Consider the following 27,368-nt stretch of genomic DNA (forward strand, 5'->3'; position numbering starts at 1 on the left):
AGAGAGCCAAAGGCGCACCTTGACAGCCAAAAGATCGGCTTAAAAGTACAGCGCTTATTTTTATTCATCACCATCATGCATCATTCATTCATTCTTTGGAGTTGCTGAGTATCATCTTCTCAGTCTTATCTTTTTCCTTGGCTCCATTCCGTCAGGTTTCGGGTTTTTTTTCCTTCTGATAAGATTTTCCAGGAATGTGAAGAGCCCCCCCATCCTTCCCAAACTGTCACCCCAACTGCAGCCATGAGTTTGCTCAAGGCTGTGTTTAGCAGAGCTGCAACTACACCTAACACCCAATCCTTGGCCTTTTGCTGAGACAGCAATAAATATTTAAAGGAGATGAAAGAACATGATTTAAAACAGCCTTTGGATGCTACGTTTTTATTACATAGCTTCTAATTGCCATTAGAATGATGGAGGCACAGTCTTAGAAGAATAGGAAACGTGAGACAACATTTTGAGATGATAGAACTGTAACAGCCCCACATTACCATTCCCTTCTCCCTTCATCGCTAAAACTGAAGAACAAAAATTCTCCATTTTAAAACATGTTGTTGGAAGCTCTAAGCAAAAAAAAAAAAGCATCGTTTTTAATAAATAAAAGTGTTTTCTTGCTTCCATTGTGTTCTGTCAACTTCATATTCCTTTATTTTTTTTTTTTAATAAAATTTCAAGTGTTTTAGAAAGTTTAAGTAAGTTTGGGAAGATTCAAAGAGCAACTTGTAAAGCCTGGAGCATATGTACTTTTTTATTAAATAGAGCACAGGTTTATAAATAGCTAGATACAGAAAACAATAAAATAGACAAAGGAGTAATACAATATTGTTTGTAACTGAGTGTTTCCAAGTGATAGTTTGGATTCAGAAATTTAAAGTGTCTCCAACAGGAGCAACCTATTTACACATTAAAACATTCACACTTGGGAAAACATTGAGCTCCCACACATGATTCCACTTGCACTCTACATTCAAACGGAAGGGGATTTTGGTTCTTCAACATAAAGCACCTTTTACAGTATTTCAATCACAAATTAAACATCCTAGAAGCCATTACCTCACCCTTGGGAGTGCTGGACAGAGAACCTGCTTTCAAAAATCTGACTTTATCACAACCACCTTGCCCCCACCCCCCTTTGGGCTCAGTTATTTCCTCTCCCCAGAGCCTGATCCTCTGTCTGTCCCTACAAGCTGCTCTCACATCCCTCCCAGATAGCAGCTGCTGTTCCTTATTCCCTGATAATCATCTCTGCACCACTCTAAGTGTCCTGGTTTGGAAAAAGAGCCTTATTTTGCTGTACCTGGATCAAACACTGAGTTTCACAGAAAATGATAAAGCCTGGAAAAACATCTGTGCTGGGAAAAAGTTGGAGGTAAAGCTGTAAACATTCAACCCACTTGGACATTCAACCCACACAGCACTTGGACAACAAAAGGCTGAAGGCAAAGTGCTCTACAAATATATTTGGAAATAGTTTAAGAAGTTCTTTCTGCTGCTTTATCTACCAACCAGGAACTCAACCCTGAACTACCTCCCTGTTTCCTGCAGTAGGAGGGTGATGTGTCATTTCCATGCCATCCACTCCCCAACCAGCACTGAAAACTCCCATCTGAAGGAGTGACAGACCACCCACAGCACGGACAGAAATATGTAAACACCTCCCTTTCACCTGCACAACTGTGCCAAGAACACCGAGAAGGAGGGGGGATAAACAAGACAACTGAAGTCTTTGCATGATTGTGAAGCACTAAAACACATCCTAACAAAACCAAACAGCTTTGGGTAACGATCTGCTTTGTAAGAACAGCTCTGCTGCTGCAAACTGAGAACAAAACCCCATGGAATGGCTGTGCAATGATCTATCTCAGCATGTAACAACACTACATATTACATACAGCTGGAATCTAATTTATAAAAATACTCTGTATTCATGTAGAGATATTAAGAACTCAAATCCTGCTACAGAAGTATTTTGTTTTTTAAACCAGCAGCAGCAGCATTTGATGCTGCTCTCCTGACTGCAATACAGGTATCCTGATTTCCTAACAACACATCCCCCAGTACAGCTCTTCTGCTCTCACACAACGGGATTTTTCTGGTGGTTCTCAGATGAAATGCAAGAGCTGTTTACTCAGGACTTTTTACATACACAATCTATGCCCTGACATCAGGCTTTGAGTTAAAAAGCAGAATATTAGAGAGAATCTCTTTATCTACACCAAACTGAGCATTTCTCTTCTACAAGCACAATCAGTACACATTTACATCATGGACTGCACTTCATAATGAAATTGAACATTACTGAACCCAGCAACTGGGGCTGATGGCTGCCTCAGCAGTGCATGGGGAGAGCAAGGATCAGTGAGTAACAAACAGGTAACCAGCTACTGGCTGATGGGCATCTCTCACTGAGGATATTTTTGATATTCATGATTTCATGATCAAAAGCTGCATTTTGATATTGCAGTGCAGTAACAAATGACAGCTGTCTGAGTTCACAGTGCCTGGATCTGCACAGACCAAACAAAGGGGGTTTGCATCAACCAGTGCAGTGATGCTGGGCCATTCCTAGAATACAGACACTTACCTTTACAAGCAAAGACTGAACTGTAAAGATTTTAAAGGCAGTCTGTGTGACAAACTCCCCTGGTTCATTGAAGGAGTGCCAGCAGATTCTGGTGGTGAGCACTAACTGCACTGCTCCTTCCTAAAGCTGAACATTTTGGCTAATACACCTCACACTGGCATTGCATTCAGGTGTTGCAGGAGTTTTTGGCTTAGGAGAGGCTGGGAATGAGCAAACCTCCCAACCTGGACAACCTTCAGGCAGACAGTCTCAGGGCAGGAGTGTCCTGGGGCAGGATGTGCAGAGCTCAGTGTGGATTCAGCCCCAAACCTCCCCATTTTCCACCACACAGGAATCCAGATCCCATGGAGATGATTTGAAGCCTGGAGTGCGAAAAGCTGGAACCAGATGTTGACAAGCAGAAAAGGCATGTGAGAGGACCCATTCCTGGCAGAAGGCAGGCTGTGGAAGCGAGAGGGTTCTGAAGTAAGGCACATCTCTCTGCAAACAGAACCTTCAGGATTTTGCAGATGCAAATTCACAATTTTTTAACACAGTACTGAACTCCACTGTGCATAAAATAGCCTGGTATAAGGCTGGGAAATGAGTTTCTGGTTCCTTAGCTTCGTTAATTGTATTTTGACAATTTGCCAAAATAAATGCTATACTGCAAGCTCCATGGAATGGGAACACAGCCCCATTTGTGAGCATCAACAGCCCCGCACCAGATATTTTTGGTAAGTCTAGATTAAAAACCACAAAAGATCCTGGAAAGTCACTGCAAAAACTACCTCTACACTGAAGAAGAAATGCATCTAAAAGACCTCCACAAGGATCAAGACATGCACAGACCTCACCACAGCTGTTTTGGTTGTGTTTTTTGCTTCGGGGTTTTTTTGTTTTGCCTTAGTGGGGGTGGGAGGAGCGAGTCTTTCATAAGGCTGTGTCATCATCTTCTCCAAAATCCCCCACCAAAAGTGAATGTTTGTCAGGCTCACTGAGGACGATGCTGTTCACTGAACGCTTGTCTGACAACAGGGAGTTGATGGAGGCCCTGCTGTAGGTGATGATTCGATCCATCAGGCTCAGCTTAGGGGAGCCAGTCCCACTCTCATCGATCCCCACGTGGACACTGATCTCTGAGGGGCTCTTGTGCCTCAGCTGACCACGAGCACGGAACTCCAGCTTCTCAGAACTTGGTTTCTGGTACCTAAGGAAGGAAAAACGAAAATATATCAATACCTCTAAGGCTGGAGTGAAGTACACTGAAATACGGATAGAAACTGATTATGCACAAGTCAGAGGCATTTATAATTTGAGCAACAAGAGTTCTCACAAACACACAAAGGCCACTAAGGAATTTCCCATTCTGAACACTTCTAATTTGTACATCTCTTCACATTAGAAATTATATTTTTAAACACTACTGTCTGCTTAACACAGACTTGCCTGAACTGCTCTTCAAAAGCCTTCAAAATCTCTCACAGTCCCACATTTATTTTCTGCCACTCAAAGTAAAAGACCCGAGCTTCAAACCCAAGTTACAAGCCACAAGACTGTTCCTACTCACATCTTTAAGAGCAAAGAAGAAAGCACAACAGAGACTGAGGAGGCAGCCATGGCTGCAGATCCCATCCAGGGCTGCAGAACCAAACCAATGGGCAGGAAGACACCTGGAAAATTACACCAGCAGCAAGTTCAGAGCAGGAACACTGCATTATTCATCTACTGATAGATACAATTTCACATGGACCGTCTAGTTTTAGTTGTTTTTTAATTTGTTAGTAAATGGGATTTTAGTTTAAATGACCCATATTTAATCCATAGGGATTTGGGGGTTATCTTAACAAGAACCTCAGGTGAATACACACCTGGATGTGCTGCACTTCCACAGTCTGAAACTCAGAGGTGGCATATCCTGCCCACCCTACAACAGAACTGTTCACAGGACCAGGCTCTTTCAACAAACCTTTTATCCTGAAGTTGTTTTGATGTGCTGAGCACATCCATAGCAGCCATAGTGTGGGATGTGGGATGAGGACAGCTCACAAATATTCCACTGCAGCATCCCCAGGCAGAGAACTCTGCCCTTACTGCCAGCCAGAAATAAAGACAACAGAAACTCTCCCACACAACAGTATATCACTGCCATCTTCTACTCACTGAGCCCAAGCCAATTAGTGCAGGCAACACTCACACACCTGCAGCTATGGGAACTCCAATGAGATTGTAAATTAGAGCAAAGACAAAGTTGATCCGGATCCTCTTCACAGTTTTCCTGGATAAATCTATGCTTGCTACCACATCCATCAGGTCATCCTGCAGTGAAAATGTTTATTGGAGCAGTCAGATAGACAGAAAGCACACGTGTAGTGCCAGCATAGTCCTGTTCTACAGCTCACCACAGTGCACTGGATGTAACAGGCTAATCACAGTAAGCCCTCTGGAGGCTGCTCTGGTCAGTGCCAATCCATCACAATCCAAGTAACATCCACAGCACCTCACAGGACAGCTCCAAACACTGACCACGGTCTGCCAGGGTGTTGCTGATGTGTAGGAAGAAGTGCCTGTGACACTGGAGGTGCCGTGGTGTGTTACCCAAATGTAATTTGTGTTTGCCAAAGGACAGGTCACTTTCTCCCCCTCTGCCCACTCTCAAACTTTAATTACCCCCAAATGTCCAGTACCCAGAAAACTCAGAAGTTTCCTTCATGGGACAATCACTGATCTAAACACAGGGAGGACAACCTCTGCTCCAGTTCTCCTGGATTATGGAGACTGTGCACCCCTGCATCACCCCAACACTCTGGGCCTTCTGACCCCTCCTACCAGCTCCCTTTAACTCCAGTTTCTTACCCTGATGAGAACCACATCAGCTGCCTCGATGGCCACATCCGTACCCGTGCCAATGGCAATGCCCACGTTGGCCATGGCCAGGGCTGGGGAGTCGTTGATCCCATCTCCCACCATGGCCACTCGCTTCCCTTCGTCCTGGAGCTGCTTCACTTTGGCCACTTTGTGCGAGGGGAGAACCTCTGCGAACACTTTGGTGATGCCAACCTAGACAGAGAGAGAGGACACAACTGTGCTGCAGCTTTTCCAGCAGCTGTCAAAGCTCCTGCCTGCAATTATGTGGCCAGGAAGAGTGAAATCCATATTATCATTCATGAGCTAAAGAGCAAACCCAGCCAATGATATGAAAACAGCTCTGAATTCACAGCTGGTATTATTTCTATTCAAAAACTTCTTGCATTCCCTCTTTATTCTGAATTTTTTTATATTACCGTCTTTCACAACAGACCAGCCACCAGCAATATCAACAAGCCACACCACCCTTCCTGCTGAAACCAGCCCCAGCCCACCTGAGAGGCAATGGACCGGGCTGTTTTGCTGTTGTCACCGGTCATGAGGACAACTTCTAACCCCATGCTCTTCAAAGTGTACACTGCCAGCTCAGCCTCTGGCTTCACAGTATCTGCAATAGCTATCAAGCCACAGAGCACTCCTGAAAACAGAAAGAAAATGTTTGTAATAAAGATCTTTATTGATTTAGAAAAACGAACTTCTCCCAGTAAGTCCAGTTCCAGAACCAGTTCTTACTGACAGTAGAAAGTGGGATGAGAACAGGTATCAGGGCAGCAAGGTTTAAAGCTATACAGAGCGTGGACTGCACAACCACAATGAAAAAAAAGTTCCTTTTTTTCCTCCTTTCTCCCCCTTCGCTTTCTTTGAAGTCTTTGCATTTTATTATTATGCCCAACTCTCCTGTCAGCTAAGTCAGGTAGGAAGAGCCTTTCCCATAAGAAAGTGCTGTAAAACTGATTAATGATCTCTTTTCAGCCCATTACCCTGCTTCAGGTGCAGCTGCTATGACATCACTATTTATTAATTTCGATTTATGTGATGTTTTATGTGGTACTTAGTGACAACCAAACTGATACAGCAGCCCTGAACTCACCATCCACAGCTGCCAGAACAGCCGTGCGGCCTCTCCGCTCGTGTTCCATCATGGCTTTGTCCACCTCACTTCTCACCAGGAGGCCATTCCTGGTCATCCATTCCCGATTCCCGATGAGAACTGAGTATTTCTGAGAGGTCACAGTAGCTGAAGGAAGAAAGCACAGTGCTACCATCATGTGGATAACCAGGGAGCTTCCCTGCAGCTCATCCCAGCCAGGCTCTCCCAGTATGCACTGGAACAGCACTGCAGGAAATCCTAACAGAAATAAAGAATTTCTCAGTGTTTTCTGCCCTACCAATCTCTTCATGTGTCCTTAACAAGGGAGACACCACATTTCTTCAGTCCTGGGGAGTCACCCCATGTCAGAGGGCCAAAAACCCCAGGTCAAAGGACCAACTCCCCTTATCAGTGCTTTTGATTTCTATGAACAGCCCAATGGAGTTGAAAAACCTAAAAATGAGCTGTTCTTGAGTGAAAACTAATTAGTTATGCAAATACCCATAATTTTGGCTAGCAAGTGGTAACTTGGGATGAAGCAAAGTAAAGCCAGAGAGAGCAGACAGACAACTCCTGTCTGATTTTCCAGTCCCATATTCAACATGCAACTTGAAATTGTATTTCATTTAAATGTTCTGAGTGATGTGTGAGCATGAAATAAACTGATGAGCAACTGTTTAATGTGTGCCTTGATGTCAGCCCGGTTCTCCAGGCAGAAATAAGTGACCTCACTCTTAAGGATCTTAAAGACACAAAATCAAAAAAATCCCCATTTTATTCTCAAACCCAGAATTAACTTACTTGGCAGCTGAGCATCAATGATCAAAGCAGGCTGCACTGATTCGTCTGCATTCTCCTCAATTTTCACAAGTGTCACATTTTTAACATTGTTTTCTTCAACCATTCTGTTTTTCCTGTAGAGTAAAGCTTCAATATTGGAGACTTTGCAACTAATGCCACAGCCTGGAACTACCTGAAAGTCTGTACATGTCCCAAGGGTTTCTGAGTTCAGCTCCTAGAAAAAAAAAAAGGATGGAAACTGATGAAATTTTTAAATATGTAATAGCACAACACAATTATAAAGCCCACAAAATAAAGTGCAGTTGAACAAAGAGGAGGAGGGAAATAATCATCAAAATCTAAGTCTGAATGGTGCATCCAATACGGTGTAATTTATGTGGCTCCACGATTTTCAGCTTACCCAATTAAACAGCAATTACTTAATAAGCACGAACAGCCTTGTGGTATTTATGAAGCCCTGTAAGAGAGGTTCTTCCATGAGTGGGAGCAGGCAGTGTTGTGGGAGCCCCTCACCTTTCTGCAGTACTTTGTGATCGCTGCTCCCAGGGGGTGCTCGCTGTTGCTCTCCGCTGTGCCCACAATCGCCAGCATTTTGTGACGAGGGAGGTGGTTCCCCTCCACCAGGAACTTCACCTGCATCACCTCAGGAGTGCCGTGGGTGATGGTCCCTGTTTTGTCAAACACAACCACCTTCACCTGCAGGACAGCAGGAAGATTTGATTCCATGAACCCATCATGGAGGTGCAGATTCCTTAGAAAAGCACCTCCTTCAACCAAACCTCCGAACACGGAGCGACGATGTAACACGGAATATCCCGAGCCGGATGGGACCCACCGGGACATTCCATCATCTGCTCCAACAACAGCTGGCAAAATGCCACCACCCCCAGGCTGGACAGCCCTTGTGGGCACACCCCAGTGCCCACCTTGTGTGCCATCTCCAGGGGCTCCCCGCCCTTGATGAGGATGCCGTTCTGGGCCCCCACGCCCGTGCCCACCATGACGGCCGTGGGGGTGGCCAGGCCCAGGGAGCAGGGACAGGCGATGCACAGCACCGTGATGGAGGCCTGGAAGGCGAAGCGGATGATCACCTCTGCTGCTGAAATGCTCTTGTTGTAGCCCTGGGCACAGAGGGGAGTTGGTCAGGGAAGAAAGTGAACAGGAGGAACAACACGTTCAACTACACATTGCCCTGGAGGTTGGAAACTATTCCCACAGGCCTGGTTCCTACGGTATATCACCGTGTCCCGCAGCCATAGGGAGGAGGAGGAGAGAAGATCCAGCAGGCAGGAGTTGTGCAGCAAGATTGATTTATTTAATTATTTTACAAACTCTTTTATAGACTTTTCCCTTCACAGCCCAATTGGACAAAGGGCCAGCCACCCCCTGGGGGTGACTGGCTAAAATCCTAAAACATCCATTGTCAAAATGTTTCTCCATTACACCACAAACAAGACTTTTCAAGGCTGCAGGTGTCCTGGCCGTCCACATTCCCTGCCACCTCCTCCGCCAGAGAGAAAAGTCTCCCACGGACCCAGAAACCAGCAAGAAAATCCTTGCTAGCAGCATTTTTGTATCTACAGGAAACATCTGCTAATATAGCTCCTGAGTATTAATGCTGAAGTAAAGCACAGGCAAATTGTGCAAAACCTAAGATGAATGATTAAATTAATGACTGTTTAACCAAATTCTGTTCTATACTGCATCTACCCTCGATTGTTTTATTTATAGGACATTTTCCTAAACAAGACACCATGTGCTACAATTCTTTAATGATGCACTGTAATAAAAGATAGTCTATCAAAGATATATACAGTAAGGAGGGAAAAAAAGCAGATATGAAGATTGCTTTCTTGGAAACTAAGAAATTCTAATCAGAAATAGTTTTGAAACAAGAAACCTGTGATCTAAGCAACCCTTAAACCCAAGCTGGAATCCTGACCCTCCTTTGGAATTTGTAATGAAGACGAATTCCACTGATTTCCAAGATGAATTTACACAGAGCTGTGCTAACAGAGCCAGATGCAGAATTGGAGCTTTTGACAGGAGGGACTTTTTTTTTTCCCCTCACAGAGGAGGGATGGATGGTGGGAAATTTTTGATGTTTAATATTTACTTCTTTTAATTAACTTTTTTTAAAAATCCTAACTTACAGGAGTAAATTAATGTGGATTCTCTTTAACTGCAGGAGTGATAGAGTATAAAAAAAAATACATAATGTAAAAAATGTACTAACAAGAGCAGCAATAGTCAGTGACTGCCTGCAGGGATAATCCAGAAAGGGAATCACTGCAGTCTAATAAAATTGTAAGGCTGTTTATTAAATAATTCAGAAGGTGCTTAAGGAAATTTACTTACCAGAAAGTATTTTTCCACTATTTCAAAATCCACAAACCCAATTATAATCCAGGCAAGAAGGGTAACCACAGACACAGCCACAATAAAAGGAACGAAGTAGCCACTAAGTTTGTCTGCAAATTGCTGGATGGGAGCCTGGGAAGGAGAAACATCACTCAGCACCATCATGTTTGTGTCTGAAGGCACAGAAGAGAAGAATCACAGCTGCTGCTTGCAGCACACTCAGCTTGCCACACTTTATAATTACAGATTTACTTAATAACAGGATGAGACTTGGCTCAGTAGACAGGATCAAAGCCCTTATTCAGCAGGATATTTCATTATGCAGCTGCAATTCAAATCCAAGCAGTTTCAGCCACCCCTCCAGTGATTTGGTGTGCTGGTGCCTGCATGAGACAGCAAACCTCGAGTGCTAAATTTGATGATACTCTACCTTTGAGGTCTGGGCCTCCTCCACAAGTTTAACAATCTGGGAAAGAGTGGTATCAGCTCCCACGTGGGTGGCAGAGATCAGAAGGGACCCGTTCTGATTGATGGAGCCTGCAATAACTGTATTGCCAGGCTTTTTAGTCACAGGCATGGCCTCACCTGAGGGAAAGGCAACAACAGACACAACACTGCTGAAAAATGCACCTTTGGGACAGCTGCCAACTCCTGACAAGAGGGAGAACATCAGCTTTGACTTCCTGTCTGCGGATTTGGTTAAAGGAAAACGTTTTTACACTTGGAAAAAGCAAATGCTGACCTGTGATGAGAGATTCATCCACCATGGAGTGTCCTTCAATAACACGGCCATCCACTGGGAATTTGCCTCCTGGGACCACTTTGACAATGTCACCTCGCTGAACCAGTTCCACATCCACTTGCTCCTCACTGGAACAGGGCAAATGTTTTACAAGAGATTGGAACTGGAACGACCCAGGCAAAGGAGCTTGCACTACACACAAAGCACAACCCCACTGGCTGGCATTAGTGCATACCAAAATGACCACAAGAAAGTTATAGTGCTCTTTGAAATGGCCTATCTTACCAGAATTTTATTTACTTTCCAGTTAAGAAAATCCACTGTCTTATCACAGAAAAAAAACCCAAACCAAACCAGCAATAGGACAATAAACCAATAAAACAAAGCAGAGCAGTGTTAATTCTGCATTTTAATATTTTTATCTGCCAGCAAATTTGAAATTATTTGCTTCATAATTCTATAGAATAGTAAAATTTGTCTGTGAATTAAGCATGTTAGCAACAAAAAAGGAACAACAGAAAAAGCAAATGACAAAGCAAGATACCTTAAAAGAACGTTATCGGGGCCCAAGGTAACAATAGTAGCTTCAGTAGCTTGTAATGAAATTAGTCTTGCCAGTGCTTCTGAGGTTTTACCCTAGAATAATAATTTTCATATTTTTCTGACTATACTACTGAAAAAAAAAAGCTGGGTAAATGACAACTGTGTGTGTTGCAATTTACCCTTTTAAGACAACACTTTCTGCAAACAGTCTGATAATTAAGTCAAACTTTTATTAGTTCGGTTACTAAAGATAATTTTACAACACAGAAGGTTAAAAGAACCCAGCAAAGCTTTTGCAGGGGGTGTTTCTACAAGGTTCACAACATCCTGAAATGATTCTCAGTGCCTTGGGGGTCTCTTTCCCTCACCTTTGCCACGTGCTCCAGCCACCGGCCCAGCGAGATGAACACGAACAGCATCGGGGGGGTGTCGAAGAAGGTGACAGGATTCACCTTGGCTCTCTCAGCCATTGCCACCAGGAGGATGACGAAGGAGTAGAGGAAGGCAATGGATGTTGCCAGCACCACGAGCACGTCCATGTTGGCAGTGTTGTGCCTCAGTGCTCTGGAGGCCTGGATGTAGAAGTGCCACCCCCCGAACACCTGCAATGGCATTTCACACATCTCTAACACACAGCGGCAGCTTCTCCATTTTATTTGTGTTATTTGCCTCTCTCCTTGAGCAAAATCCCAGCTCTACCTGAGGCTGTGGTCTTCCCACAGTACTCCCAGTATTTCCAGTGCCCTCCCAGAGGGATTCAGCTGCCTCAGGTGCACAACACCTCTCCACTGCCTGCCCTGCCCCACCCCTGACAGTCCCCAGAACCAACTATTTTGGCAACACAACCTCAAAAGCATTTTGCATCAGCATAATTACATTCACTTTTCAAACTTAATTTCTTCATCACCTTCCATTTTGAGCATTTAAGCCCAACAAAGCAGGAGCTGCCATAACCTCACTCACCTGTACAGGGACACAGAGTAAAAACGACAGGAAATTCATGACAGACAATCCTGGTAGCAGCTGGTATTCCAGGACCATGGAGGAGTGGATGGCCTCCATCTCCTCACTGCTCATGTTGTGATGTGCGTGAGCATCCGAGAGCTGGCTGTCCATTACCATCATGTAAATCATCAGCCCCATGACAGGGATACAGAAAACCAGGCTCACAACAAAAGACCTTTTCCACCTCAGATTTAAAAAGAGGAAAAAAAAAAAACAGAAAGGGAAAAAAACTTGTATTGCAGCCAAGTGCTGGAGAATATTTTAAGCAGTAAGTCTGCACAGTCACACAAAATATCCTAAATTGATGCTTGAGTAACAAAGAAGAATCAAAGATGTTTACAGAATCTTAGCATGCTCAGGAATACTTACTGCCTGATTTCCTGTTTGTGATCCAGATGACTGGCAGATCTATCCTTTTTGACTAAGGAAGTAGCAAAACCTAAATCCTAAGAAAAAAAGCGCAGTAATAAAAATGAGAACAGTCAGCTCTAAAATACACTTTGTGCTCAGTTACTGCCAAATTACTGGCGGCGCCAGTCTTACCTTTGATTAACTTTATTAACATTTCTGATATGAAATGTAACTGTTGTTTACTTACTGTTGTCTGTTACTAATGTTTAGTAACCTTACAAAGAGAGAAAAACAATCTGATGTAGAAATTAACCTTTTGGGAATAAAATGCTATTCTAAAGTGTGACTTTCCAAAATGGTTGTTCCTAAAGCACAGAAAAAGAGAAACTGAAGAAGGCTGAGAACTTATTTCACCTCTCACCGGCTACAGTGCTTTATTTTTAAATAGATGTGCTTTTATTTTTCTAAAAACCTATAGCTGGTATCTCCAAGTCTACCATGACCTGAGTTTCACTTTATTTCTGTTTAAAAACTCAGGCAAAGTTGTAACAGAGCATTTTTGAGCCAGAACACACATATTAGCTGCAGAAACCTGCACTAAGAAGAAGAAAGCAGATGGAAGAAAAGAGACCTATTTTTTGCTTTAAGAGCTCTTCCTTCTATTTCTGGGATGTGTAACTCTTCCAAGGACACTGGATATTCTAGGACACTTGGTGCCTACATAAAACTCACCTTTATCACTTGTATGACATCTCGAGGACCAATGGCCTCAGGGTCATACTTGATGTGGGCTTTGTTGGTTGCAAGAGCTACCGAGCAGTACAGAACACCATTGGTCTTCATGAGGGTGGACTCTATCTTGTGCACACAGGAGGCACAGGTCATCCCCCTCACCTGTAAAATAAAGGTTCCTTCCTGTTAGCAAAGCACAGGTTACCTGGCAAATGCATCCTAAGAAGTAGGAAGAGTGCTTGTGACTATGGTGCATTATTTATTGCTTTAATCTGGGGTGTGAAGCAGTGAGATGGATCTTTCTAGTTAAAGATGGGAGTGCTGTAGAATCATAAAACGGTTTGGGCTGGAAGGGACCTTAAAGACCATCCAGTTCCAACCCCCTGCCATGGGCAGGGATGCCTCCCACAAAACCATGCTGCTCAGGGGCCCCTCCAATCCTTCTAGCGGAAGCACTGCTTAAAGACCAGGTTATTAAGCCCTGCTAAAACTCTGTTAGCTGTTCAGTCTCCGAGCTGGGGGACACCGAGCTATACTCAGCTTCAAAAAGGAAAAAAAAAAAGTAAATTCTAGCAACAGGAAGAGCAAACAGAAAAATACAGGAGTATTTCTCTGCATTTTCAGTGTAGCAGTAGTGAGCCAGCACAGTTTGCAGGACAAGATAAAATCTATGATACGTACCTAATGTACCCTTATACTACATTTTTTATAAATTAAGTTCTATGACACGATTAAACTCCAGGAAGTGGACACTAACACAAGCACATCCAACAGATAAAAGCAATAAAAGCTGAGGGTGGCTGGGTTTAATGATCAGCTTACAACAAGTTCCAGAACCCCATCTCCTTCCCCGCAGTTTTCCATCACGGTGGCTCCAAAGCCCAGCTCCCGAATGAGCTCTGCAATAGCTGCAGGGTGAATGACAGCAGGGTTGTACCTCACTTCTGCCTTCCCTGCCATGAGGGCAACAAGGATCGAGTGTATTCCTAGGAAACAAAATGTGAGTGGCAGATGAGGCTTAAGAAACAGCCTGCATTTATTGTAACGTGAGGGCACAACACAGTTTATTGAAATTGGGAAAGCTTCTGTGTTGTACAGAAAGAAAAATATCCTCATGTTTGGAAGCTATACCAACACCCACCTCAGTGGAGGTGTGACAGATGAAAGCATTACTCCATATGAGCACCATGCCTTTAACAGTCTAATTACAAATTAATTAGACAAATAATTATATTAAATAGACAAATCTAATTCTGCCTATGCCATATTAAAAATTATCTATTTTTACTTAAAAGAAGTTCTTTTAAAATACAGTGCTGCATATTTCTCTGATCTGCATTTACCATATCTAGAAGCCTCTTTTCAAGAGAGAACCTGTATGAGAGGGCAGATCTAACAGTGCAATCCTACTGGGCACTGAGAGGATTTAGATTCATCCATTTTCTAGGATGAAAAAAATTAAAATCCAGGCTAACTTGAAACCCATCCATCTTCATTACAGTAATTAAACACAGTCTGCATTAATGACTCTGTTACATCACAGTCATGCAGCTGTTTGTTCCTGCAAATATAATCACAGACACCACTGCCCTGACTCGCAGAGCTAAAATTAACCTGTGTCCCTCTAATCCACTCACACAGCCCCTCTGTCACAGCTCCCTAAAGCACACATCTCCTTCTGCCTTTCAGCTGCACACCTGGGCACCTCCCTGCAGTAGGAAAGAGCTGTTTTACCTTCAAAAGGATTCCATGTTTCATCCCTATATTCCTTGGAGCACTCAGCTGCTGCTTTTGCAACAGCAGTGTCTGGGCAGCACATCCATAAAGCAGCAAGGATGTCCCTGTTCCTGCCCTATGGACCAGAGCTGAGCAGAAACACCTGTCCTGACAACCCAGCCCTTAAAAACACTGCAAAAGCCAGATGGATTCTCCAAAACAAATGCCTGGAAATGTAACAGACCACACTGACACACATCTCACCATCCTCCCTTCTCAGATTCCTCTCGATGTTGGCTACACACGAGGCACACGTCATTCCTGTGACCTGGACATAGCACTTGGAGATGGTCTTGCTCTCCTGCCTGCCAAGGTGGGCTGGTGGCACTTTGGAGGGTGGCTCAGGCTTGTGAGAGTCCAACTGTGCTTCGAGGGAGAGCTGAGGTTTGGCCACAGGGAGTTCTGCCTTTGCTGGAAAGGAGATTGCAGTTTGAGACATTGTGAACAGCCACTGCAGGGAGGGATGAGCTGCTGTGACAGACACACTGCTGTTTGTTTAGACTGAAAATGGTGGTTGTACACACTTTGTAAAGCTGATCCATCCACCTCTCTGTCAGTTAAGAGTCAGCACAAAGGTGGCCACTGATTAACTTACTTGTTTGTTACTATTTTTCCTTTTGCCTTTCCTCATTGTCTTTGTTCTCTTGCACATCCTTTGTCCTCTCCTGTAGCTGTAAGCAAAACCTCTGTGTTGCAACCTTAGTTTTACCCCCAGTTTTATTGACTTTACCTGGAGCACAAAGCTGAACTTGTAAGCAAATACACGTTTCATAAGCAAAGTCAGTGTTTTTAACCTTAGAGAAAGGCTCTGGAACTACAGGCCACTGCTCCTTACAGCAACTCAGGGGATGCTCTGTTTGTGCAAGAAAAGGGTGAAAAGGATTAAGTGTGAGCACCCAACCACTTCTGCAGTTATTGACATAAAATAGCATTTATCTGACATATTTATATTGTGACCCCTCAGGCATTTGAGCCAATCTGATGTATGAAAGGATGTGCACGTTACCTTTAATGATCTCACCTGCAGTGAAGACAAAGCTTCTCTTGGCAAGTATGTCAAACTGTATGTCAGCTGCTAAATTTCATCTTGGGTGGTACCAAATCCAGAACAAAACTGCACAACCCTTGTAAATCTAAAAGTTTCACATGTCATTACCTGGAAAAGAGGCGTCAAATCCCATTTCCTCTATTGAGGACCGCAAGTCCTCCGGGCTTGTTTGCAGTGGGTCGTACTCTATAGTCCCATTTCCATTTGGGAGAGAGACATGAACAGATTTCACTCCTGCCTTTTGAGACAGGACTCCCTCGATGGACTGCACACAGGAGCTGCAAGTCATCCCCTCAATATTGACCACAACAATTTGTGTGAGGGGCTGGCTGGGATCCTTGGATGCAGGGTGAGATTTCAGGGGAGACACCAGCGTGGGGAAAAGTGCCACGTTCTCATGCTCCTCAGGAAGGCTGACTCTGAACCTCTCTGGAGACACATTCTCCACAGCTTTCCTCAGCTTTTCTATGCTAATTAAGCTTGGGTTGTAGTTTATAGCAGCAGATTTGCTCTCTAATGAAACCACTACACTCGTCACTGCTGGGAGCGCCGATATGGTGCTCTGGATGTTGAGGACACAGGAATTGCAGTGCATCCCCTCAACTCTGAACACAACTGTCTTTGTGCCAGTCCCACTGGAGTTTTCTCTCTCTGATGCCTCAGAGCTTCTGGGCTGAGCATTCCTCAGCCTCTCCAGGTCAATCCCACTGAGCTTCAGGGGTCTAGGCTGCTTTTTGAAGGCTGCTGTGAAACCCGCTGCTTCAATTTGCTGTTTTATTTCTTCTGCTGTAATTAGAGCAGGCTGGTAGACAGCAACAGCTTCCTGATTGTCCAGGGACACTGGAAATTAAATAAATAAAATAAGTGTGTGTCACTGCCCTAAGCATAATAAGCATATCCCAGGACCTTGTCAAAGCTTTCCAGCAACACTTTAAATGGTCAGAAATGTAATTGCAACAGAAAGGAGATTTCATTGGTTTGGTAAAGATCAAACAACTCAGTTCTTCAACCAGTTTTTGTCTAGTACTACAACAATTTTCAACTCCTCCTCAAATTTTTGCTCTTTCCCTGAGATTTTCACAAATGGCATCACTACTCCTTACAGAATTTATCCTTGTTTTGGGATCTGTGGCAATACAATTATCCCAAAGCTAAAGATATCAGTAAGCTGGTCCTGCCTTTCAGATACAATTACATATATGCCAATAGAAATTTTTAATTGGACAGAAAAGATGAACTACTATTAATTGTAATTTTAAGAAGACATCTGTTATTAGAGATTTCTATAACTGATAATAAAATTACGGAGCACAATTACTCTAGGCTCCCTACCAAATGCAAAACAACCTCTGAACACTGTCACACATGTAACAGCCACATCCTTCCCACAATGGGGGCTCCCTTCTTCACTTCTAGTCCATATTAAAAGCATAATTAAATACTCAGTCCCTCAAAGAGTCACTGTCACATTTAGCTATCTCAGCCATCAGAGACCAAACAGCACAGCCAAACTCAATTTACATAAAACCTCACTAAGATTGCACCTCTAATCTGCTGGATTCCTTGCAATTTGCCAGCTTCAATTTACATGACAACACACTAAGGTTTTACCTCTAATCCTCTGAATTCCCTGCAGTTTGCCAAGCTTCCCCTCGATGGTGCTGGTGCAGGAGTGACAGGTCATCCCATCGACTTTCAGGCGCAGCACAGCGCTGCTCGCCTGGGACCAGCTGGAATCTTCCCAAGTTCCAGGTGTTACCTCTGGCACAGAGATGTTCAAATCTACTCCTGGGACCAGCTGGGTAATCTGGCTGCCATTGGTGATGGAAGGGATGAAAGTCACCACTACAGTTCTTTGATCAGAGGACACTTTCACATCCACGATCCCTTTGTTCCTCAGCAGCGTGGCACAAATCTGCCTGGGTGTTAGGGCTGGCTGAGCAGGGAGGGTGAGGAAAATTGTGTCAGGTAGAACAGGCTTTGGGTTTGAATCAGGCAGGGTAGCATCAAATCCCATGTCACAGATGGCTTCCTGCAGAGTCACTGGAGTTTGCAGCTTGGAGTCGTAGATGACAACAGCGTTCTTGTCCTCCAGAGAGACCTCGAGGGGACAAACAAAGCAATTTAGCAAACTGCAACACACAAAGTTGAGAACTGACACTGCACCAGACTAGAAGCTGCCTTTACTTGCAAATATTAGCAATACTTGTCCAGCATAACTTTATCTTTCACTACTCACCTCAAAGAGCAAAGCCACCACCACTGAGTAACTCCTGCTCTCCTGTGCAATAACAGGGCTGGACAGAACAGATCCCAGCCCGACTCCCAGTTCCAGAATCCTTTACAAGTCTGTCTGGCCACTTCTACTTGCAACATCCAGACTGCACCAACACATTTAATGAAACTTCCAGAGCCAAATTCACTTGGATTGGAATGACTAACCCAATTCAATCCCTGGAGCAAAACAGCCCACAGAAGACATCCAAATCAGTTAGCAGTAATTCTAATGCAGTTAGGAGTAACTTCCCTCAGGCTACAAGGATGGAAGAAAACACTCTTCGAAAAAACCCACAGCTTTAAGCAGCAGTGAAAGGAGCCAGGCATCTCCAGGCAATGGAGGCACAGGCTGGTAACTTGCTGTGGGCAAAAACCCACAGCAAACTTCACCAAAACTCACTTTAGAAACCTGATATGTGACTAATATTAAAGAATCTGTTTTTCCTCTCTCTGTACATTTTGGTGATCCAGAGACATCGTTATTTGGTATTAACCTTTCCCATCTGATGGTACACATATCCTCAATTTAATTTTCTCCCAACAGATGATATATCAAACACAGTAACTGCAGGTTCCAAAAGGAAAAAGCAATGCCTGCCAGAGGCCCAACACATTATCAATTCAATTCTGTCTTTCCTCTGGGCAAAGGTACAAGCTAAAGACCACAGACATGATTAAATTGTATCAGTTAAATCATTTTAAGAACCACCTTTCCTCATTTCTGTCCCAATTATGGGCCTTAGCAGAATTAGCAACATGGCCATTTACTGGTTTCATTGCAGAATAACCTAAAAGCAGCTGTTTGTCTGTATTAGTCATCTAACATTCATGTCCCTTGTTGACCTAATTCATAATCTTTAAACTAAACCCTGTTTTACTATTCCCAGAGAATTTTCTTAAACAACTGATCTGGCTAGACTGAAGCTCTGATGCTGTAAAAAGGATAATTACTAAATATGACCTCCTAAAGTTTCTACTCAGAGTAGAGTCCTCTTAAAGGACTCCACTCTGAGTAGAGTCCTGCTCTACTCAGACTGAGTTTTTGCAATGTATCTTTTGAAATAGCACTCAGCTTTGGGATAAGGTATTTACCTAAAAACCTAAATACAAAAGTCTTAATACTGTCCTTTTAAAGCCCTGCTTCATTCCTTACATAAAGGACACTGGGGATGCACACTGTCTTGAATCAATTTAAAGTATAAATCTCCCTGTCCTATCCAAAGTCACCTGTGTATTCACAGAAATTACCTGAGAAAACACAAGGCTGACAAAATGACATTTTGGTAGAAGAAGGAGAAAGGGATGATTCTGAAATCCTCCCTAGGGGGTATTGTTTTACAGGCTGCTTTTAGCCTTTATCTGGGTTCATGCTTGCAGACACCCAGTTGATTTATCTGGCCATGCACAGGGGGCTGTTCAGAGCTCCAGGGCACTGCTGCCAGAGCACAGACTCACATTAAAGCTCCTTTATAGCTGAAGTAAGATGAAAAATTATCTGTCTTGTAAATTTTGCTGCTTTTCACCAAAATTTGTGTGTGTGTGTGGGGGTGTGTGTGTGTGTACACAAACACCTGTTTCAGGCCAAAGGGAACTGCTCTGAACTGTGCAGCACCTGCTCTGCAGGGGAAGTGCACCACAATGGGTCTTGCAAAACCAGGTGCAGATGACAACCACACAGCCCCCAAATTAAAATTGTGCCCGGTTCTGGGAATGGAAGTGTTCACCTAAGATATCCTCACTAAAATAGGAGTTAACTGTTGATAAAACCAGGAAGATGTAACTTTGTTTGGAGTAAAATCAACAACTACAGAATGTTACAGGATGCTTTCAGAACACGGACACTAAATAAATAAACTCCTCAATTTTCTGTTGTTGGAACTGCTTTTTCTACCACAAGCTGGGTCACAAAATTCATAGGAGTCTCCCAGCTTTTAAATTGCTTCCATTATTAAAACTACTGTAAGATGATGTACTCTGCAAGGATAATCAGCTCACCCTGGAATGTTCTACAGTCCAAAATTTTGCCCATGACAGAAAAAAACCACGAACAATGTTGGTATCTCCTTCGAGCTAAGAAAAAAGTTAAAACCAAGTCAGGCAAAGAAAGCCTGAATTAGGACAAACCCTGTTCTTGCCTTTTTTTCCCCCCATTACTTCACAATACTGAATTAATTGTAGAGCAGAAAATTAATTAAGAGCACCAGATAATGACTTGGCTCCCCCAGCAGTGAAGCAAGCAGCTGCTTTTCTCTTATTTACCAGAAATACACCAATGGACCTCCAACATCAGCCTCCCAAGAAACATACACAAACTCTTCCCACGTGATTTTCCTCCCTTGGAGCACAATTTATCACGGTTTCTCCTACAAAGCTTTGCTAGAAACAGTGCTAGTGTCACTTACTTTTATGTTATGGATTCCACTCATCTTCCCAAGGTGCTGCTCAATGCTCTGGACACAGGAGTTGCAGGTCATCCCCTCCACGCCGATGGTCACGGATTTTGCCTCCATCGTGAATTTCTACTCAAGTCTTCTCATTGCTGGTGGCTAAAAACAATCAGGACATTAGTTCCTAAAGAATTTCACAGAGATTGAAATGAAAACAGGGATGTAGTGGAAAATGTCCCCATGGCAGGGGCTGGAATGAGAGGAGCTTCCAGGTCCCTTCCAAACCAAACCATTTTGGGATTCTAGGATTTACCATGGAATTCTGGTAGATGTCAAAATCTGAGTAGACCTAAGCAGAATGGAGAACTTTACATATTTCTTCCCCTGAATTTTCAAAAAGGCAAAGCACTCGGGCATCTATGATTGGATTTGGGTTACAATTGAGATCATTTAATCACATGCAGCAAGCTGTGATTCACTGGTGTGAAATATTAAATTATAGGGAGAAGCAAGAGAGAGAGAGAGGGGGACAGCAGCTCTCAGAATGCTGAAACAAGAGGATGGCACAGCAGCCACAGTGGCACAGCTGATAACTGTATTTTTCCACATTTCTCTCTCATATATTGCCCTCTGTTTGCAAAAACAAGTGAAACTGAAATTAGCTCAGGAAGCAAATCAAGCTTTTTCCCATACCTCACTCAGAAAGTCTAATTTCTGCTCCTCTGAAGAGAATCATTATTATTTTTGCTCACAAAAACAAGAAAACAAAAATGAACCTAAATGAAATTAATTTGTAGAAATAACAGCCAATGCAAAGAACTTCTTTTGCCCAATGCATAAACTGTAAGTGACTAAGATGAAAAGAGGGCAAAAGAAGCAAATCTCCAGATTTTTTTCTTAATATTTTGAAAAAAAGTAATGCAAGTTTTCATTGACAGAGAGGTTAGTGACCAGGAAAATGATCACAGTTAATGTCTGGCAGCAGTGGAAGCAGCAGTAAAATCTGATGACTAATTGACAAGCTGAAGTGAAGCAGAAGCTTAACTTGTTTTCTTACCCTGAGGACTTATCTTGGAAAACTCAATTACATGATTTCAGTAAAATAAATTTTTCTTGCTCCTTGGTGACATTCCCAGACTGTTCCCTGTTACAGAAGGCCTGAAGGGTTCTGGTTTCACTTTGAGATGTGTTACAAACCATGTAAGAATACAAGGAAGTTTCATCATAGAAACAGGTTTACCTCCCTGATGCACAAAACTAAAGGCTGAACTTAATCAACAAGAAGTGAAAGAAATGTAAAACTGGGAATAGTGACTTTTCCAGTAGATTAAATACATCTTATCCCTGCTAAGAACAGAAATAAGACAACTCTGCCTGAGGAGTTATTACAGATCTCACTTCTCACCTGCTGTTACCAGAGTTATTAGCAACACACAATATTTGTGTGTGAATATCCACACATTACAGAAATGTAGAACTCACACCTGACACAAGAATTACCAACCAGCAGGAAAGTATATTTTAAGCAAATTTCATACAGCAGCTCCTTTCTCAGGCTGATCTGCGCACTCAGAGGTACAAAATACTTTAAAAACCACTAAGCTATGCAAGAAAACACTTGCTTTCCTGTCATCCTATGGAAACGTAATCCTCTGTGCTTCCTGAAGGAATGCTCAGCCCACACCCAGCAAACAAGGACAGCATTGTAACTCCACAGTCAGGGACACACCAATATTCCCACAAGCCTGAAGCACAAATAAAGTTGCAAAAAGCACTTGACTTACAGGGAACTTGAGAGCACAGCCAGGCACATGGGACTGAAATGAGACATCACAGACAGGATCAACCTGCCCTCTGGTAGGGTTTGGAGAGACATTTAAAAAGCATTTCAGGTACACGACCAACTCGAACTGTCCTGACACTGTACTTTGAAAACAAAAATAAAGGAAGGGGACACTTTGGCTGTGAGCTGCTATCTAAAATGATCAAAGGTTGGCAAGATGCTGCCTTGGAGGAGAGCTGGGGTACAGCTGGAAGCCAGGGAAAAGCTGCTGAGCTCCTGGCTGCCTTGCCTGGGCTTTGGTGTAGTAGAGTCGAGCTACAGGACAATAATATCCATTTTTACAGAAACCAGGATACAATATTAAAGGTTCTCTGTCAAACTAACAGCAGCCACACTCTCAGCACAGTGAATTAACACTGATTACAGTAACCATAAGCACTGCTACCAAATGCCCAGCAACGCATTAAAAACCCAACTGTTTATATGTGTAAAAATAACATTAAATTTTTCTTCACATCTATTATTACTACAGTTTGTATGACCAAAGTGTTTCCTCCGTTTTCTCAGTCTGTTTCCTTGCTCTTCTGCTGTTCATTCATAAACACAGCAGAGAAAACCCTTTCCTGGAAGAGGCTGTAATTCAAACAAAAACCATAAATGCATAAGAAAAAAAAATTAAAATTATTTTTCCTTTTTAACCCCTCAAGGCCCTGAAGTACTAGGACTGAAAGCAGAACTTCCATCAATAGAATTTATCTGTTGGATCAAACTGGCTCTTCTTTTTGTTCTCTGACCTTCAATTAAGAATGTCCCCGATCTCCACGACATGAGCATCACCCACAGCTCCCTGCTGGTGGGGAAGACAACCAACAGGGATTTTTATCTGCTTTGTTGCAGGTTGCTAACAGTTTTTATACTAATTTTAAAAACAGGTTGTTCTCCAAGAAATGAGACATGTCCAAATCTAATGAGCAATACTGGTCTCTTTAATCAGTCACATGGTATTTTTAACACTGAATTGTTAATGAGCTGTTTCTCAATCTGTTTTCTGTACAGCTTTGCTGAAATTTCCAAAAGCCAAACTGTCTGGATTTCCAGTGCTCCTGAAGCTTCGAAGAGATCTTGTTCTCAGAAGGAAATATGAGGTTACACACAGTGACTCTAAGTAGACACATCCTTTTTTTTCCTCCCCAAGCAAAACTGCTTGGAGAACCAGTTAAATCTAAAGGCAACACATCCTTACATCTGAGACTGTCTTCTACCTTGTCATATTCATTTCAGTTCTGATGCTCTGCCTCCCTTACAAGTGCTTCAAGATAGAAAGAATCTGGCTCAAACTTGAACAAAATATTTGTCATATTTCTTCTTCCTGACAACTTTAAATTAAGGAAGACCATGACTTCCTTAAGCAGACTCAAAATACAGGTTACACCAATGAATCAGGACTAGATGCACACAAAAGGCACACAAATATTAACAATTTAATCGTAGTTCTCATTTGGGTTAATATTTTCCCAAGTTTGCATGAAAATAGATGTAGAAGTCATTATCTGTGGCAGTCCATATATTCCAAAGCAATGGTTTGTGCAAGTTAGAATGGACATATCCTTTTAATCATAAGGTATTTTCTTATAAAGACCTGAAGCTGAGGTCCTGAAAAGACCTGAGATGGTAAATTATGGATTACACAGGTTTTAGAGAAAAAAATATGCTTTTATTCTTAACCAGTGCATTGCTCTATGAAACACCTTTGCCATCAATTAGTAAAGAATTGCAGCATTTAACAGTAGAAAGAAATGGCAGTTCCCTTTACAAGTTACCAGTTCTGTATTTAGTTCAATTTTCTTGAAAGACATCAGTTAGTGCTTCTGTGAAGTGAATGAAGCAATAGAAAGAGGTGATTTCTACTTCCAACAGAAATTTCTCCCTATGGAAAGGAAAATTCAGTAGTGATCAAGCACAAGGTGACTGAGACACTCATTCATCTCTCTAAATACTTTTTTGATGTGCTAACACCAGTCACTGTAAGTAAAATATCTGAAGAAACAAAGTTTGATGAAGTCAAAGTTCAGTAATTTGTAAATCCACACTATCAAAAAAAGAAAATTTAAAAAATGAGCAATACAAAGAAGAAGTTACAACACTAGTAAAAACTCAGAGTCCTTTTTAACTCTACAAAAGACACTGTGGTGCTTCTAACACCTGAGCTCACCCAGGCATCACAGAGCAACAAAACTCTGTGCCCCACAGACACACTTTGTGCCTGTTTTGGGTTTAGTAGGGATACAACTAGGAAAGACAGGTGCTTCTGGTTACCTGTACAGCTCCAGTTTTCACCAGTTTATCTATAACTACCTTGAATTTATAGCTGCTGAAATTAAAAGAGGTCACAGCTTGGCAAATACCACACAAATGGCAGCAACAGAATCTCGCAGGTTTAATTACAGCCTTTGGATTTTATTAAATTTCTAAATGGCCAAGTGCTACTTAGCTCGCTTTATTGATGGCAGCAGGAAGCTAAATTACTCATTACATTAAATGGAAAAAAAGTGCCTGTCCCTCAGTGTCTGCAGGCACCTATGGAAAGGAGCAAAGGGCAGGAAAGGAAAAAGCTGCATCATCTCACCCTCGGGCTTAAAAACTGCTACAGGAGATGGTGCCAATAGGGAAGAAGGAGGTTTTATAGGGTTCATGGGCAAACAGATCCATTTGAAAGTGTGACTAGATAGGAGATATGCATGATAGGCCCATGGATAGATGAGGCTTAATCACTGAGAGAGAAACTGCGCATCTGCAATAAATGTCACAGCTACATGACGCTCTAAATAGGTTGTAATTCATGTTGCTCAAGACTTTAACAAGTCTTGCTTGGTCAGCAGAGGACAGAAACTGCTCTGAGGGAATTTATTTCTATACAAACTGCATGGGGGGGAAAAAAAAGTACTCATTGAAAGCATTCTGCTTCACTTCTAACGAGTTTTACAGAACTTGAGACAAATTCTTAGCAAATCCTTTAACTCCTTCTTGGCTTTCTACAACCTCTTCAAGTCAGATTTTTGCAGAATATGAACGTTCCCTTGGAAAAATCATAGGAAATATTATGAGTAGGATATAATTTATAACCCCTTGTTATGTGAGCATACCAAGGTCAACTGGGGCTCCTCAGTCTTAAGCTTAGTCTCAAAGTACTCAGCAGAAAAATGTGGAATGCATTATACAGTAAAAATAAGAAGAGTAAGACAGCAAACTACATATAATGTTAGTTTTTGCTTCCCTGCTTTGCCACCTGGGGAGGAAAAAAAGCTTCAGGTTTTTTCTCTACTAAGAAAACACATAATAATTATTAATTGCTAATCAAACTGTGTTTGTGCTCACACAGGGCATTGTGACACACAGAAAGCCCCACACCACCAAATCTTCACCTATTTATATCCACCCAATCCAACAAGTATTTAAGTTCAGAAACACAATCTTTGCTGACTACATGAAAGATTTTAAGCAACTTTATACTACTTATGTGCAATTTCCAGAACATGAACACAGGGAGGCAACAGTTAAGCTGTTTTGCTCTTGCTCATTTTTGTGAGATTTCACCCCAAAGCATCATAAACAACTCCTCGACCTTTTCCAGAATATCCACACTATGCTTTTAATGGGAAAAAGGTGCTTGTGCACAGAGTGCTGCCATCATAAGGTAGCATAAGAATAAACACTAAGTAAGGTGTTTCAGAGGGACAAGGTGAGCAGCTCAGAACTGGAACAGAAGCTCAGTGACTCATGCGTGTAGAGACTTTCTCTGGCCATTGACAAGAGCACAAGAGGGACTTTTCCCAGTGAGTGCAGACTCACTGCGTGCCAAGCCCCGAAACGTGGGTGCTGCCTGATAAGCACAGCCCGCCGGGCCCGCAGCAGCCCCCGGAGCGGAGCCGGGCCCCTGCCCCGCCGAACCCCCGCGGCTGCCGGGGCGCTGGGAAGCGGCTGAGCAGGAAACGCCGTTCTGGCTCCGGGGCTCCGCCGGGACACGGAGATGCCGCCGGGGCACCCCCGACTCCCCCGGGATGAAGCACCCTCACATATCGGACGGAGAGGCTCGGCAGACCCCGGCCGAGCCGCGCTTGTTTTGGGGCCCGGGCCCTCCCCTCCCGTCGGGGACACGTAAGTCCAGCACCGCCGCAGCCGCCCACAAACCCCCTCCCCGCCGGGAACACAGTGACAACGGGCCGGGGGCAGCGCCGGGGGACAGGGAAAAGCGGGAGCTCCCAAGGCGAGTCCGCACGCACCAAAAGCCGCGGGAGCGCCCACGGAGGGAAGCGGGAGCCCCCCGAGGGTCCGCGCTGCCGGAGACAGCCCCGGAGGACGGGGGAGCGGCAGCCCCAAGGCGGCTCCGCACTGACGGAGTGAAACCAACCAAGGCGGGGCCCCGAGCTGGGTCCGCAGCGACGGAGGGAAGGGAGCCCCGCGCAAGGTCCGCACTCACCGGGACCGCGGGCTCCGATGGCCGCTCCCGGCCCGGGACCGCCGGGCTCTTCCCCCGCCGTGCCACGTGACACGCGGCGCTCGGCCCCGCCCACCCGGCACGTGACGGCGGCGGACACGTGACGGCGGCGGGAGGAGGCGGGGCCGCAGCCGCTGTCGCTGTCGCCGTATCGCGACAGGGACCCGCCCGCCGCACAGCCACGGGGAGTACATGGGCTTTAAGGTCCCTTCCAACCCCAAGCAGCCTGGGATTCTCCGATCATCAAACACCAGCATGACCCGATAACTGTTCTTTTCCCACCTCATTTCTCTGGTTACTTCTACCCTGAACAGAAGTTAAATGCAGAGACAGGGTTGCAACAGGATGGGCTTTCGGGTCCCTTCCACCCCAAATCATTCTGTAATTCCCTAAGAACTCATTAGGAAAGTCCCGTTTACCCTGGGATACTGCCTGTTCCTGTGCAGCCTCTCCAACTCAAAACTGAATTTAACTTCTTCATGACTCTCACGGGCCACAGAGAGAAGCAGGTTACTGGCAGAGTGATTCAAGACATAAAAATCCTTT

At 43.7% G+C, this 27,368-nt stretch overlaps 1 protein-coding gene across 3 annotated transcripts; it reads right to left on the minus strand.

Moving 5' to 3' along the window:
- Nucleotides 1-734: 734 nt before the first annotated feature.
- Nucleotides 735-26,889, minus strand: ATP7A (ATPase copper transporting alpha). Of its 3 annotated transcripts, XR_011150993.1 has the most exons (24): nt 26,805-26,889; nt 20,560-20,703; nt 17,492-17,981; nt 15,989-16,720; nt 15,037-15,243; nt 13,879-14,042; nt 13,057-13,218; nt 12,343-12,419; nt 11,932-12,157; nt 11,337-11,570; nt 10,970-11,061; nt 10,426-10,553; nt 10,114-10,268; nt 9,681-9,815; nt 8,249-8,443; nt 7,836-8,018; nt 7,323-7,536; nt 6,522-6,668; nt 5,926-6,068; nt 5,420-5,623; nt 4,765-4,882; nt 4,134-4,236; nt 3,416-3,773; nt 735-3,025 (listed from the first exon to the last, which is right to left on the minus strand). XR_011150993.1 is itself a non-coding variant. In XM_069015657.1 (23 exons), the coding sequence occupies exons 2-23, from the start codon at nt 20,665-20,667 to the stop codon at nt 3,497-3,499; spliced, it is 4,494 nt and encodes a 1,497-aa protein (XP_068871758.1). In that variant the 5' UTR covers nt 20,668-20,703; nt 26,805-26,889; the 3' UTR covers nt 735-3,496. The 3 variants fall into 3 exon arrangements, 2 of the variants coding, with proteins under 2 accessions (XP_068871758.1, XP_068871759.1); XM_069015657.1 differs by having other exon boundaries at nt 735-3,773; XM_069015658.1 differs by having other exon boundaries at nt 735-3,773; nt 26,608-26,830.
- Nucleotides 26,890-27,368: the final 479 nt, after the last annotated feature.

Source organism: Aphelocoma coerulescens, chromosome 4A, assembly GCF_041296385.1.
Source record: "Aphelocoma coerulescens isolate FSJ_1873_10779 chromosome 4A, UR_Acoe_1.0, whole genome shotgun sequence".
NCBI lineage: Eukaryota > Metazoa > Chordata > Aves > Passeriformes > Corvidae > Aphelocoma > Aphelocoma coerulescens.

Bases quoted from the DNA above. Each gene is read 5' to 3' on its own strand.
- ATP7A (XM_069015657.1), bottom strand. From the start codon at position 20,667: ATGGAGGCAAAATCCGTGACCATCGGCGTGGAGGGGATGACCTGCAAC. The intron at 11,571-11,931 runs GTGAGTGAGGTT...ATGCCATTGCAG, and splicing joins TACTCTGTGTCCCTGTACAG to GTGTTCGGGGGGTGGCACTT. The intron at 10,269-10,425 runs GTCAGCATTTGC...CCTTTCCCTCAG, and splicing joins GGATGAATCTCTCATCACAG to GTGAGGCCATGCCTGTGACT.